The sequence below is a fragment of the Scomber scombrus genome, chromosome 11 (genome assembly GCF_963691925.1).
Source record: "Scomber scombrus chromosome 11, fScoSco1.1, whole genome shotgun sequence".
Lineage (NCBI taxonomy): Eukaryota > Metazoa > Chordata > Actinopteri > Scombriformes > Scombridae > Scomber > Scomber scombrus.
The window spans coordinates 28,736,850-28,752,740 of NC_084980.1; the positions used below are offsets into that span (position 1 = coordinate 28,736,850).

Here is a 15,891-nt window from a genome sequence, read left to right on the forward strand (position 1 = left end):
ACATTTTTTTAAAAGTGTTGATAATCTCAGTTTGATTGCCAGCTTCACATCTTTAACTTCACTAAAAGCTAAATCATCCACATCTCATTTGTTTTGTCTGGCATTTTGCTTCTCTGGAGCCCCGGGGGCCGCTGCTGCTGCTGCTGCTGTTGTTGTTGTTTAAAAAATAACAAGAGGCATTTTTCAGTTGGAACAGAAAGATGGGAAAGGAAACCCCCCCACCTCCTCCTCCTCTTCCTCCTCCTCCTCCTCCCTCCTACATTCACTGTAACACAGAGACAGTCTATGTGTGCGGCCCCGCTAACAGTCGCTGACCCAGTTCATCTGTTCACTGTGTCGCTTATATTTCATCCAACAAAAGGAGAGAGAGAGAGAGAGAGAGAGAGAGAGAGAGAGAGAGAGAGAGAGAGAGAGAGAGAGAGAGAGAGAGACGTCTGAGCGTGCCGATGTTGAGATAATAGATAATCATCATAAAGGGAATGTACAGTATGTGACAGAGTGAATGTGGGATTATCAAAGAAAACTAAACAAGTAAATTCAGATGCTTTTTAAAACTTACTGAAAGCTTCTCTTTCCTTTTTATTGATGGTGTGTGTTGGTAAGTTCACTGAAATCACTCAAACCTAATAGACCTGTAACAGAAATGTGTTTATAGGCATAGATCACAGATAGGAGCGTCTAATGACATAACTTTTACTTTTTTATTAATGTGTTGACATATTTTGTATGTCTGAAGCGATATTGTTTGGATCTAATGTTTTTATTAGATTATTTAAAGCTCACTAACATGCTTTGCTGAGGTTGGGCTGCAACTAAAACTTAATTTCATAACCTATTAATCTTCTTTTGATTAATTGTTTTGATCTTTAAATCTGTAAAAAGTTGCAAAAAAGTTATAACAACAACAAATGTCCTAAAAAAAAACCCAAAATAAATCAATTTACTGTAAGAAAACTCAAAGATTTGCACATTTAAGAACCAGAAACCATCAAATATTTTCCATTTTTGTTTGAAAAGTGACATAAAAAGTTGTTCATTAATCAGCTAATTGATGAATCGACTAATTGTTGCTGTAATGTTTAATCTTTTTCTATTTGGCCTTGTTTCCTTTTACCATTTATATCATATCTGATTGTGTTTCTTGTCTTATTGTCAATCAATCAGCTTTACACTGAACTGTTACAGATCATATAGTTTCACATTTGTCCCTTCAGACTAAAGTCTCACAGTCGGTTTATTTTCACACGAGAAGTCACTGAAAGAAAAAACGTGACCGAAAAGAAAAGAAACACAGGAATCTGAACCGAGTCTTCACTGTGTGAGAGTTTAAACTTTCCTCCAGCAGTGACGGAGTTAACAGGAAACATGAGCTCACAGTCACGGCCCATCTGTTTTTCTCTTCTTCTCAGTTATGCTTCTTTTTTCTTTTTTTTCTTCTTCTTCAGGCCGCCTCTGCAGGATGTGAGAAAGCCACAACACTAAACACTTCGCTGACAACCGAAAACACGACGAGAACTGAACAGGAGGAAAGTTTAAAGGTACGGTTTCTTTGTGTGTGTTTTTATTTAGCCAGTCTAGATTAGATTTATATTAGCTTGTAGAGTCTTAGTTTAGTTAATCCTCCTCCCCGACTGCAGAGCTGGAGAGGGGCAACTCCTCTGATCAGCTCTGCAGGGATTAACCGAACCATAACAAGTTACTGAAGAGCAGAAGAAGAAGCAGAAGAGCTGAAGTCATTAAAAAAAGGTTTTTTAGGACATTTTGGTGCTTTTGAAAAATCCACCTGCTCTGTTTTTTGGTTGGTTTTATTATAATATTCTAACAAGTGTGAGTAACCAAAGCCTGATGCATCGTACTCCTCTGTATTAAAACACTTGAGTGACATGTGATCTGTTCTTTCATCATCTTGACGACCACAAACACACTGCTGGTTGTTTTGACTCAGTCTCACATGGACAAGCTGAGGCAAGGTTTTCAGTTTGTGTTGGGGAAGTAACTAGTTACATAACGGCATTACATCATTTAATAATTACACAATAAATGTAACTGTAATCCTGATGAAAGTGTTGATGATTACAAAGGAGGTTACATCTGAAGTCAGACCTTTAAGATTTCATTCCGGAGGGTTTTTGTCCTCATTTTTAAATATTTAACATGTGACTGAATACATATATTACTGTTTTTAATTCTTTGAAATCAATATTTGTTTATATATTTAGTAAATAAATCATGATGTGGGCTTAAATGGTGTCACAGTACCATTGTAACTAGTTACTCCCCAACACTGCTGAACTGTGTTTCTCATGTCTTTCACAGATCAACAGCTTGACGCTCGGCTGCAGACGAACATGGCTCTGTTCTTCTCCGGAGCGGTTACAAGTAAGTCTGCCTCAATAACACAAACTTTAACACGCAGCACAGAGCAGCTGCTTGGTACCTTGTGGCTGCTAGATTCACAAGATGATGCGAGAATCCATCCTGTCAGGCTTCAAGTCGGTTAGTTAATTAGTTTTGGTTCAGCGTCATATGAGGAGCGTCTAGCAGCTACAGGTTTGGTTTAGGTGGACCAAAGCAAGAAGTTTGTTGCCTGTGACAGACGATGATGGACAGATGGTTCGGCCAATCATCTGCTGATATTTTTTTTTGAAAGTGCCAAACAGTTTCCAAAGTGGACTACTGACATGTTTCTGTGTAATAAATTGGCTCAGGGTTAGAGTTATGCTCTGATGTGTGAAGTAGAAAATAAAAAACTTGTCAGATGCTTATGTCTGTGATTGGCCAAAAAAAAAAAAAAATTTAGGTTTGTTAAAATGTATATTTAGTATTTTTGTTGGTTTTATATCATTTGAAATGAAATTTGCACCATTTTTTACCAAAAGTAAGACTGAATGCTCCTGAAAATGTCAAATGGTGTAACCACAAAAAAATGATACATATTACATATTTTATCACCTACAGTGTATTTAAGTGGACTTATACTAATAATGACTTCATTTAAAACATGTAAATGTTTCCTGATCTCCGTGGTTACCAGAGTAAATGTAATATTTAGAACAATTGTATTCCATTACCTTTATTTAATATAAAAGTTATAATGTAAGATCATGCCAAACTAGTTGATATGGTGTTTTATTGACAATTTACTGTTTTTAAGCAAGTTGAATTATTTGGTACAAAGTTTTTATGGTTACACCACTTAGACATTTTTGCCATAATCCTCTAATATATTCTCTCTAAATGGATTAAAAGCAGAAATTTGATGCTGGGTCCACAAAAAAAGAATGTGTGCAAGTTATTCATACGTTTATTTTCACATTTTAACCCTTTAAATTTAAACTAAACCACATGGACACAATAAACCTCATTGACCCTTTTGTGACCGGATATCTTCAAAGTGGGAATTTATGATTGTGACTCACATACGATAATTTTAACTTCAATTTTTACTTTAACATTTCCCATCAGAAGAAGAGCAACTGGTTTAAATGATCTTGAGAACAACGTTATCAACAAGCTTCCTGCTGAGTGTCATTTGTCACCGTGTAGTCGGCTGTTCGGGAACACCAGAGAGTAAATTTACTCAAGTCCTCAGGAATGCTCTGTGGCTCTTCACACTGATAAAGTTGTCTTTATTTAGAAAGCTCTCAGAACAAAGTCAACTTTACGTAACCACACAGGAAGCTCCAGAAACGGGTGTGAGCTCTTACAGAGGAAGAAGAAGCAGCACTGAGATATTTTACGGAAGTAGTTTAAGTTAATACTGTAACATGCAGGAGAAACGGCTCATTTAATGGCAGTGAAATGCCCGACATGGCGGAAAGGAATGTCCTGTGTTTGGTCGAAGTGTGTTTCCCCTGTTTTAAAGTTGTGTTGACGTAACCATTGAACAAACAGTCAGGACCACCAGTCTGTTAACTACTGGCACAGAATCCGGTTGTCCTCTCTGTAATTATTCCTCCTGTTCATACTGACTATTAAAACCTTTAAATGTGCTTTCAATGTAAAGTGATGGAGTCATTTAAAGTATCTGATCAGCTTCTATTGAGCTTCATCAGTGTGAGTTATTATATCAAGTGATATCTGACACATTTACAGTCTTTTTAGCATCAGATTCACTCTTAGTGTTTCCTGTTGAGCTGTGTTGGAAGTACAGTAACACAAAGTACTACAGTAAAGTACAAGTACCTCAAACTGTACTACAGTAAAGTACAAGTACCTCAAACTGTACTGCAGTAAAGTACAAGTACCATAGACTTATACTTCAGTACATTATTTGAGTAAATGTACTTCGTTATTATTTTAACCTGTTTATTTATCAGTGTGATTTCTTCTCTGTTGTTCAGGTTCACCCATAAAACGGCGGTTGCGAGGCCATCAATCCTGTCAGAGGTAAAAACTGCTTCTTTTTACTACTAATTTTCTAAATCTGAAGATGTTTAGAGGTTAGAGTGTGTTTGGTTTGTTTTCACACAAGAAAATCTCCATGCATTCATCTCAGTGGAGAAAGAGACGAGATGCATCCAGTTCCTGTTGTTAAATGTTGCTTAAATGTGAGGATTTGCTGATGCTTTTTGTCATAATTCATCTTAAATGTAATATCTTTGTGTTTTCGACCATTGGTCGGACAAAACAACCTAATTAACCCTCCTATTGTCTTCCTTCTGACCGTGCAACTTTTGTCCTTCTCCAGTTCTGTGTTCAGCCTTTTTTAACCAACTTCATGTCAAGTTATTCCCAACAGGTTTTACACATATTGTTTTTGGAAATGATGGTCAATAGACTTCATTTAAATGACAGTAGACCTCATTACTGAGTCAACGCCTGTTGTCCTCCGAGGTCAAAACTGACCCGAAAACAACAGAATTTTTTACATTTCATAGACTGAACCATTAATCAGTTAATTTAAGATATTTTAATACATTTTTAGCATATATATGTTTTATTAGAAGCTTTTTGTCTTGCTAATGTTGATATTTGAACATGCAAAACAGTCAATCGGGTCAAAGGGATTAGTTTAAAACGTTCCTGACATGAAGTCTCCCTCAGATCGGTTTCTCCTCTCTGTGTCTCCTGCAGCCTCGACGTTTCTCTCCTCTCTCCCGACTCTTCGTACGTCTGTTACTCGTCTGCCGGTGGCGGCGATCCCTGCAGCTGCCGGCGCTCACCGCGCCTCCTCACCAACGGATACTACGACGTGACGGAGGACAGCTTCTCCTGGGACGACGACGGCAACGTGTCGCTGACGCCCTGCAAAACCAACGTTTCCTACAAGGAGAACCTGGTCAGGTGAGACGGACACAGTGTTAATTACAATTAAACTTTATTTATCAAGAACATTTCACACAGAAATATGCAGTTATATGCATCACAACGTATAAAACTTAAAAGACAGATGCAAGAAATTGAAAAATTAGTCAAAAATAAGAAATTCTCAACTCATAGAGGATTAAAAACACGAGGATCTTTCTCATTGGAGGAACATTTAACAGCACTGCAGAAAACCAGACTTCTATATGTTCAGTTCATTTCTTTTAGTTCATTTAAGAAGAAAAAAATATTTCTAACATTTTAGGATTGTTTCTGAGTTTTATTTTAATTCTCATTTGTCTAAAAAGGATTCCTACGTGACTCGGGTCGTTCATTTTATGGATCAACTAATCGATCAATTGACAGATTATTTGATTATGATATTAACAATTATTCGCAACCCTGAATAAAAACTGTGTCTTCACAGCTTAAATAATTTCCATACATTGTTGGAAATTCTTGTTGGTCAACTTTACCGAAGTCGTTACATTTCTGACATGAGAGAGAACGTCTAACTTTCTCCTTTAAAGGTAGAGTGAAGGACTTTTGTTTTTGGCTTAGTTTAGTTTAGTAGGATCTCCATTAGCTACTGTTCCTGGGGTCCACAAAGAAAAATACACGATGAGGAAAAATGATGCTACTTCACACATTACGCTGTGAACACATAACATCTAAAACCATGAAAATGAGATGTGGTGTAAATTTGACATGTTTTAATTGACTTTTATGCAGACTGTGCACGCATACAGGCGAGTTTGTCAGGCGATCTTAAAAGTGATATTCTCCCTCAATGTGTTTCATCTTTTCCCGCCACACATTCAGATATTTATCTAAGTTAGCGTGAGGAAAACAAAGGTGCTTGAGCTTAAATATTTGACAAAGTAGAAAGACAAAACTCACTCACAGTCACAAGACTCACTATTTAAGGGTTTCACAGTCCACTTACACTCCATGCTAACTTGATTGGGACGGCCCTGAATATGGCGAACCTCCACATGAACATGCAATCGAAGTGGAGGTGGATAAGACGACTGGAGCGGGCCTGGTTCAGGATTGCGTCAGAGAGAGCTGGTAAAAACTGATGCCAGGTTTTCCCCCAATGTGCTGAATGGCTGTAAATTACTGCTGCTGTAAAATGTTGGATAAATTGTTTTGAGCGTCACACAATGAAAGTAAAATGACTCATTTCACACTCAATTTGATCAGATAATGTTTAGAAAGTCAAGAAGAGCAGCACGAATAACGATAATCGACCAGCGTGGGAATGTCTAACCTGTGAGATACAGAGTTATATCTAACACTGACTGACTTCAGCAGCATTGTGTGAACTCGTTTGGTAAAGAATCGAATGTAAAGGACGTTAATTTATATATAAAAGTTCTGCACTGCGAGTTTAAGAGAGATGTTGCATCATTCAGTTTGTAAGCCAAATGTAAAACGGAAGAGTTGTTCTCCAAACTGTATTTTTAAAAGGTTTTTTTCCACTAAAAGAACATTTTTATCAGCCTGGAGCATGAAGTCACATCAGCAAACAGACATGTTGTCATGGCTACGACAGCACACACACACATGCATGCACAAACACACACATGCATGCACAAACACACACACGCCCCTCTTTAAAGCGATGAGGTCATGCTCTGCGGCCAATCAGAGCGAGCCGTGCGGCGCATGTCGGGCAGGTTTTAAAGGCTGTAAATTCCTCACGACTGACATCTGCTGCGCTCAGGAGCCAGAGTGTGATGTCACCTGTCGCGGTTGCTAGGCGACCCGCGTGTTATTGAGACGCTCATCATCATCATGAAGAGTTTCTTTGTTCTGTTACGTAACCGATGAACCTTCAGACCTTTTTATTAAAACAAAAACAAACTAAAACAAACCTCATTTATAGATGCTCTTCTTCATAAATCAACTTTTAGATGACGGACTGTTAATAAAAAAGCGGACATAAACATCTGTAGTACTATTCCAATTTCACTGAATTACCTAAACGCTTATTGTCCAATCGGAAACAAAGATTGTCCTCCTCGCCTTTTCAGTTTTCTTGTGTTTTCCACTTTCTTATTATCAGGAAATCTCATGTTTGAATCCAAACCAACAACATGACCAAACTAATTCATTCCCACTGTGGGACTAATAAGTTACGGCTGCTGGGAAGTAGAAGAGTGTGATCCAGGTTCCTCCCCCTCTAAACAGTCACTTCATTAGATCCACTGGATTGCATTATCTTGAAAAGTGTTCCTAATGTTTTGCCCGCTTCAAATATGTTAAAGCAGTAGTAGTAGTTATGGAATAGAGATTTGCATTTACTTACTGAATCTCTGTCTTTGCCCGGACACAAAATTAAACTCAACAATGCTCTCATTTCTTTGCTATTACCCTTTATTTTTTATTTTTGCATTGTTTGTATGTAATATTATTATTTAGGTAAATCATATTCATGTCTATTTTTTGTTCTTTCACTTTGCATGTTATTGTGTTTTATCTCTTATAGGTGAGGTTTTAAGATAAGCCCTGCACGTATGTTTTATTTTTACTTTTTCTTTCTGACTTTTATTTTACAAACGTGCAAATAAACCAATTGTAGACAAAAATCGATTACGATTAATGAACGATTATCTCCTCCCTTGATTAACAATTATGTATCTTCACAGTTTCTTTAGTTTTGTATTTTACACTGCTGCCCTCACACATGAGGATCTTTAGGGAGTGAAAATAATGATGTTTTAAGGTGTGATGCTGTGGTTAATGTCTAGTTTACTTGATCAGAACTATGTAAAGATCTTGGTTTGGGTTCAAATGATCACTGGATTCCTTAAAGATATGCAACCTTTGCTGTCATGGCAACAGTGAACACCACGATTAATTGACATGTGCAAGATTAAGTCCATTAGAGTTTCTAAATGTCGGTTTCGATTATTTTACGATTAATTGCCCAGCCCTTGGTGAATCTAATAAAGTGACTGGTGAGTATACAGGTCCTGTGACAATCAGGTTGAATCAAGGCACCAGAGGAAAAACACTCGTAACACTTATAAATTGAATGTCATAAAACGTTGGTCCAGCAGGGGGAAGAAGTATGTAACAATAATATAGAAAATCACCATATATATCCTTTAAAGTGCAAAGTGGAGAGTAAACAGAGAAGAATCTAAATATTCATAATTAAACCAGAGTAGCAGTTGAACGTATCGTCTTCTCTTTCAGGGTGTTTCGCCGCAGACGGAGACCTCGCAGCTCTCTGGCTCGACTGCTCAGCGACGTGACAGAGAGCTGCCAATCATGGCTGGACGAGAACGTGTTCAGAGGCGTCTTCAGGATGGAGCAGAACCAGAACCAGGAGCGGGAGCGGGAGCAGGACCGTGAGCAGGACCGTGAGCAGGAGCGAGACTGTGACTGGACCAGAACCTGCCAGGAAGACTGCTCCTCCCTTCTAGACGAGTCCACCTGGTCCAGATTCAACAGCACCGAGCTGGACGACAGTCGCAGTTTCCTGTACGGTGAGTAACAGCGTCAGTCTGGTTAAAGGTGGAGTTCACCCAAAAAACACATTGTCTCACCTCCTGATACAGAGCGACTGTTGCCCACATAAACAGTTTAAGGCACTAAAAGTACAGCGAGGATGCTTCAAAAATAATACCTTGAATAGTTTTTAAAGTTGAGTAAACAGAATAAACCTAAATAAAAGCTTTAGTGATGACGGGTGCATGATCACACGTCTGTTATGAAAAAGAAATCTAAAGAGCTGCTTTTTTTTAAGTGTATTTAGTTTTGTGTCAAATGTCAAATTAAATGTCAAGTTTGATAATAGTTTCAATCTTCATTATAAAAACTAAATGATAATAATTACACCAATAACTAAGTTCTTACCTACAATCATTATTATAGTGATAGTTTATTATTAATATTCTTTGATTATAACAGAAACACATTGCATTCACCATCTAAGGCCTTATCTCATCATTAAAATCTTGTTAATCTTTTCTCATAATTACCAGATTCTGATCTCATTATTATAGTGATGATATCTTTAATATTATAATGTAAATATTAGACATTTCTATCCGACAATCTGCTGGGGTTCACCCGAAGACGTCCTGGTCATGATCTGGCTAACTGTTATTAAACCTACACTTTAGCAGGTTTGGGCTTGATGACCTGTTGCTATGACAACAGATGGAAATGAATTAATTTTAAGACCGCTTGTCTCATAATGATCAATAACCTGCAGGTGCATCATCCACTCCCAACAACATTAATAATTCAAATTCAATTAAATAAATAAAGAGAAAATATATTAGTCATTAAAAAAAGCAACAATGAAATAAATCAAAATTATATTGAGTCAAAACATTAAAGGATGTTTTTCTCTTTCAGATCACACTGAGGTCGCGCCGCCTCCTGACAAAGTAGCCCCGCCCCCGAAGATACTCATCCACGAGGAGATTTGCTCTGAGATCTGTCAATCAAAGGAGACGTTCACACAGACACTGGCCGGCCTGTCAGAAGTCCCGCCTCCCTCGCTCTTCTACACCAACACCTGCTGCTGCCAGACCTCACCTGAACCCACAGGTACCTCACTGTTACTATCAGACCTCACCTGAGCCCACAGGTACCTAACTGTTACTATCAGACCTCACCTGAGCCCACAGGTAGCTAACTGTTACTATCAGACCTCACCTGAACCAACAGGTACCTCACTGCTGATGGAGCTTTTCCACTATACAGTTCTAGCAGTACTCGGCTCGAGGGCGGGGTCGTCATAGCAACGCTGCGTTAAACTGCCTTTGTTTTCTACGTGACACAAACACATAACCAATGGAGGACATGGAGGCGATGGTGTACTTGCTGCTGTATGAGGCTTTCTGTCTCACACAAAGCAAGAGAAGAGAAACTAATCTCTGTAACGCTGTTGTTGGTATTTAAAAACGCCGGGTTTGATTCTTGTGTGGGACGGCTCATGACTCTTCCAGCGACTCTCTGACCAATCAGTGGCCGGCAGTCTGTTGACGTCACATTTAGTATCGGCTCGGCTCGCTTGGAACCTCAGCAGAGCAGATACTAAAAAAGCACCAGGTACCAGATACTATCCCTGATGGAGACGCAAAAAAAAAAGAGTCGAGTCGAGTAGTGCTGGAACAGAACTGTATAGTGGAAAAGCACTAATACTGTCAGAGCTCACCTGAACCAACAGGTACCTCACCCAATCAAATATCACAATATATTTGACCAAATACCTCGATATCGATATTACAACAATATTGTAGAGATGACTGTTGATGCTTCAACAAAATATTTACACTATGAAATCTTTGATAAATAATCATCAGTAATGTGGATATAATGACAAAGTGGGTAAAAGGTAAATAACAGAACATCTAGAACTGTTTGGTAAGTTCAGAAAATTACATATTTTACTGTAATGCAGCTTTAAAACCAGGAAAAGACGACTCTGGTGACATATCGCGATATTACGATATCCAAAATCTAAGACGATATCTTGTCTCATATCACGATATCGATATAATTTCACCTCTCTGCTGATGGAAAATGGTTTTAAATTTAAAAATTGTCATGAAAAGATGTTAAAGATTCCTACAAATGAGTAACTATCAGCAGTTTTAATGATCTTATTGATTGAACTGTGTTATGTCTTCTTTTTCTTTTTATGAAAGAATTTGAACATTTTAAGATTGTTTTATCTTTATTTTTTATTTGTAGTTAAGTCAAATTTAAATTCTGATTCAGACGCAGAAATCGTTTTTGTTTGTGTCACAAAAATTAATACAGAAATTAATTTCCTTTGTTTCTGTTTCAGGATTAACCATGAAGACAATTCTGCTTTTCATCTTCACCATCTTCATCTTCACGGCTCTTTACTCGGGGTAAAACAGCCGCTTTCTATTCAACTAATGTAATAAAAACAGAAGCGTTTAAATATCCTCTTAAGTCTTAATAATACTGATGATGATGTTGTTTAATGTTTGATATTTGGGACTAAAAACCAAACCAGGTGATCAGGAACAAAGTCAGATTAACACTGAGAGGATTCAGAGTCGATCATTTAAATCTGATTTGAGTCATGAGTCCTAAACATTGGATCTTCAGTCGTTGAACACAGCTGTTTTTCTTCCTCACAGATGAATCAGTAAAACTTGTTTCCTCCCTGCAGGTGTCTGATGTGGAGCGCGACTGTTGCATCGACTGTGTTCATGATGATCACAACGTTTATGTGTAAGTACGATGCTGAATTACACAAAGTTAATATTAAAGGATCTGATGATGAAATATTCTCTGATACAATGAAGAGTTTCTGGTTTATTTGGGTCAGTGACTAATATGGTTTGGTAAGATGATCAATTCATAAATATCTTAAATAATAGATTTAAAAGCAGCATCAGGTTTGTTAAAATGTACATTTAGTATTTTTGTTGGTTTTATATCATTTGAAATGACATTTGCACCATTTTTTACCAAAAGTAAGACTGAATGCTCCTGAAAATGTCAAATGGTGTAACCACAATATTACATATTTTATCACCTACAGTGTATTTAAGTGGACTTATACTAATAATGACTTCATTTAAAACATGTAAATGTTTCCTGATCTCCATGGTTACCAGAGTAAATGTAATATTTAGAACAATTGTATTCCATTACCTTTATTTAATATAAAAGTTATAATGTAAGATCATGCCAAACTAGTTGATATGGTGTTTTATTGACTATTTACTGTTTTTAAGCAAGTTGAATTATTTGGTACAAAGTTTTTATGGTTACACCACTTAGACATTTTTGCCATAATCCTCTAATATATTCTCTCTAAATGGATTAAAAGCAGAAATTTGATGCTGGGTCCACAAAAAAAAAAGAATGTGTGCAAGTTATTCATACGTTTATTTTCACATTTTAACCCTTTAAACTAAACCACATGGACACAACAAACCTCACTGACCCATGCACCAGAAACTAATATATAATGAAATTTGTATTTATTTTACAGGTTATATGAAGTCAATCAAAGGTTTTCTACTAAATGAAATATCAAACCACTAATGTTTAACCAACTTATAAATTACAATGATCCTCTAAATGCTTCTTTTATAAACTCTTCCACCCTGACAAGACAAAATATCTATGTTTTGAAATAGATATAGGAGCCACCTTTTAAAACCCACATTAGTCGAACCTCATTTTTAAAAGCTGATCTCTTCTCTTTCAGTCGTGACGAGGTCGGGTCCGATGGGCGAGTGGCGGAGGGCGAAGACGGAGGTGAGTCCGAAATCCAACTGTCTCACTTCAGTTTATCAGCCTGCAGTCAAAACACAACATAACTAACAATGAATCATTCTGCTTTTCAGGACATTACGTCAAGAAACGAGTAAAAAGAGGCGAGACCGACAGAAGAGGACTGATGGGGAACTCAGTAGAAATATTTTACATTTCACAAACTGTCTGCATGTAAGTTGCACTTAAAGGACTTAAAGAGTTACACTGAGCTCTGGAGAACATTTTACAGAAGCGCCTGACACTTTGACAAACTTAAAATTACTACTTTTTGAATGTAAATCTTGATCTAAATATCATGTTTGAGCTGGGAAGTGTTAACCAGATGGACTGCAGCTCTTATACTGATTGAAAATGAGTTAAAAGTGATTAAAAGTTCATATTTAGCCTTTAAAATCCAAAGCAAAAAAGCTGGGAAAAACTAGCATCACGTCGCATTCAGGTTGTCATTAAGAAGTTGTTGCTTAGTTTCCATGGCAACAAATCCTCAGTCAGTTTGCTCACGATGCCGGAGGACAATAATGGAAATATTTGAGTCAGACGGAGAACGAAACTGTGAATAAATAAACTTTTCTGACTCGTGTTTCCGTTAAAAAAAAAAAAAAACCCTCCATGAAACGTCGTGATGTTTGGATTTTTCCCGGCCAATCAGACGGCGCCGTTTTTGTCTGTTAAAATGCTGAAGGAGCTCGTTAACGTGGTGACTGTAGTTAGTTTAGCAGCTTTTAAAAAAGATCAGTAATAATCATATCAAAATATATATAACGTCCAAAATATAGCTGATGTATTTTTTGAAAATGCTGTTTGTGTATTTTCTATAGTTACGTGTTGAACTTGGCTTTTTTTGAGCTGTCCAAAGTGACCGAACCGGTTTCAGACTTCTAGTGTCTGAAGAACATAAATTCAGGTTTGAAAACAAGTAAAAGTGTTTAAAATAAGAGCTAGAGTTACGTTCTCTGAAAACCAAATGCACAAAAAAACTTCTTGTTGAACTACCTGAAATGTGTTACTGTACGAGATAAAAAGTGCCGTTGATTTTTTTCCTGAGTAAAACTGAATGAAGAGTTTTATTAAATTAAGATGCAAAAGCCTTAATAACGGAAAAAAAACATAAAATTAACGTCTGATGTCACAACAGGAACCTTAAAAAGCTGCACCGGGTTTCCATTTCTCTGTTATAAAAATGTAATTTCTGATTTTCTAAATGACGCAACAACCAACCATCTTCATCATTACAATTTAAAATATTAAAAAATGTACAAGGGTAAAGTATAAAATCTAAAATAGTTGACTAAAACATTGAGATTAATTAAAACATGGATGTCAATGAAGAAAAATTAGTGTAACATGTTTAAAAAATATACAAAATGACAAATAATAATAATGAATACAGCGATAGTTGTAATAATAAATGTAGTCAGATGGATAAATAAAACATAAATATGCATTTATAAATGAATTAAAGTAGAAAATGTGATTAAATAAGGTGCATTTATTGCTACTAAGCTCTAATTGATCTAATTCTGATGTATTCACACTTCCAGTTAGTACTAATTACTTAATTTTTAGCTTCATTAACTTCATTTTAACAACCATTGTCTCTTCATTCAAAGCCTATTTCTTTAAACTCTCCATTGGACTCTATGGGTGATGCTCTCCTCCAATCACATGCATGTATTCGCCCATAGAGACCATTCATCTTAATGTTCGCTGGTGCAGCTTTAACAGTATCAGATCATTTTTGTTTGTTGGATATTAAATGATCTTTTTTTTTTAAATAGAGAGCATTTAGTAATAAAACTGTTCAGCTGTAAAAGTGCCTTCACGTTCCTGCCAGCAGCTCAGAAATACAGACAAAAACAATACAGGGAAGTGTTCGATTTATCATTAAAATGCTGCTGAAACATTAAACAGACCTGCTCCACATTTACAAGGAGATAATTTAATAGATAGAGCTGCAACTAGCGATTATTGTCATTGTCGATTAATCAATTAATTGTGAAAAAACAGTCAAAAATGTCCCTCAATGCAGCCCAAGGTGACGTTGAATGTCTTATTTTGTCCAAAGAGAATATGTTTGCTTTAATTTAAGAGAAAGAAAAGCATCAAAATCTCACATTTAGGAGCCTGGACCAATCGAATATGTGGCATTTTTTGGCATTTAGCATCAACTAATTGATTAATGGCTGCAGCTCTGGGTTTAACCTGCATAGTGTAGCAGCTGGGTGGAGTCACTGCATCTACTTATTGAGAGAAAATACAGTTTCAAACATATTCGGCTGTGTTCACGTGGTTTTATCTTCTGTGTGAGGAGGAGGAGCCGCTGTGGCATTGATGGGAAATGAAGTGGTGAATTTGTATCAGCTGATACTCAAACAGCAGCAGGTGATGCAGAAGAGAAGCTGCAGCATTTCTGGTTCTGTTAAAGCACGAAAAACCATATTTGTTGGTGTAAGTTATGTTAAAGCAGCTACAGTCAATGTTTTTTATTATAATATATGATCTGTCAATGACATAATCAAAGACTCTGCAGCTCCTCCTCGGCTTTACAGAGCTTTATAGTTGAGTTTCAGCTCATTGTTTAGCTGTCTGGCTGTAACTTTACTGTTCTGGTTCACTCTCAGCTGCTCTCATAGCATCATTTTCACTGTTCTCTACCTGCTAACACACACAGTTATCTGTAGACTAGCTGGTGAACATAGTGGAGCATTTAGATATTTCCCTCAGGAGTTGGTAGAGAGTAAACACAGAGATAAAAGAGAGAGAATATTGGACTTTACATTCAGCAGATGGACAGAAACACGATGAACTAATGAATGATAATGCTGATCAGTAACTGCTGGATGAGGAAATAAACTCAACATATCAGCTTAAAAGATGATTATAAGTCATATAACAAGAGTATAAAGCATCAATTTAGAGCCCTGTGTTGTTGTTTGAAGCGTTAAAATGATGCATCTGATATTTTCCTAGAAAGCTGAACCTCTCTGAGCTTCAGAAAGCAACACTGAGCAAAGCCTTTTATTGTCCGTCTCATGCAAACTCCCCCCAGCTGGCACAGCAAGCAGGGAAAAACTGAATCTATTACAACTCCTGTGTGAGTCAGGTCTGCTTCTGTGTGAGGGTTCACACTTCCTCACACACACATATATATATATATAAATATATATATATATTTAAACAGGGATCATACTTTTTTTAGGGAGCAATAATTCCAGTTAAAAGAGGAAACTCAACTGTGAAACTTTGAGCGTTGAGTTTTAGAAGCAGGGAAGGAACATTTTGAGATTTGAGGAC

The 15,891-nt window shown here is 36.9% G+C and overlaps 1 protein-coding gene across 1 annotated transcript; it reads left to right on the plus strand.

Annotated features, from left to right (window-relative positions):
• The first annotated feature begins 1,436 nt into the window (after positions 1-1,436).
• On the plus strand, positions 1,437-12,913 carry tmem71 (transmembrane protein 71). The gene is made up of 10 exons (XM_062429616.1): positions 1,437-1,538; positions 2,317-2,379; positions 4,344-4,389; positions 5,077-5,286; positions 8,515-8,807; positions 9,685-9,879; positions 11,126-11,192; positions 11,480-11,541; positions 12,530-12,579; positions 12,669-12,913. The coding sequence occupies exons 2-10, from the start codon at positions 2,349-2,351 to the stop codon at positions 12,690-12,692; spliced, it is 978 nt and encodes a 325-aa protein (XP_062285600.1). The 5' UTR covers positions 1,437-1,538; positions 2,317-2,348; the 3' UTR covers positions 12,693-12,913.
• Positions 12,914-15,891: the final 2,978 nt, after the last annotated feature.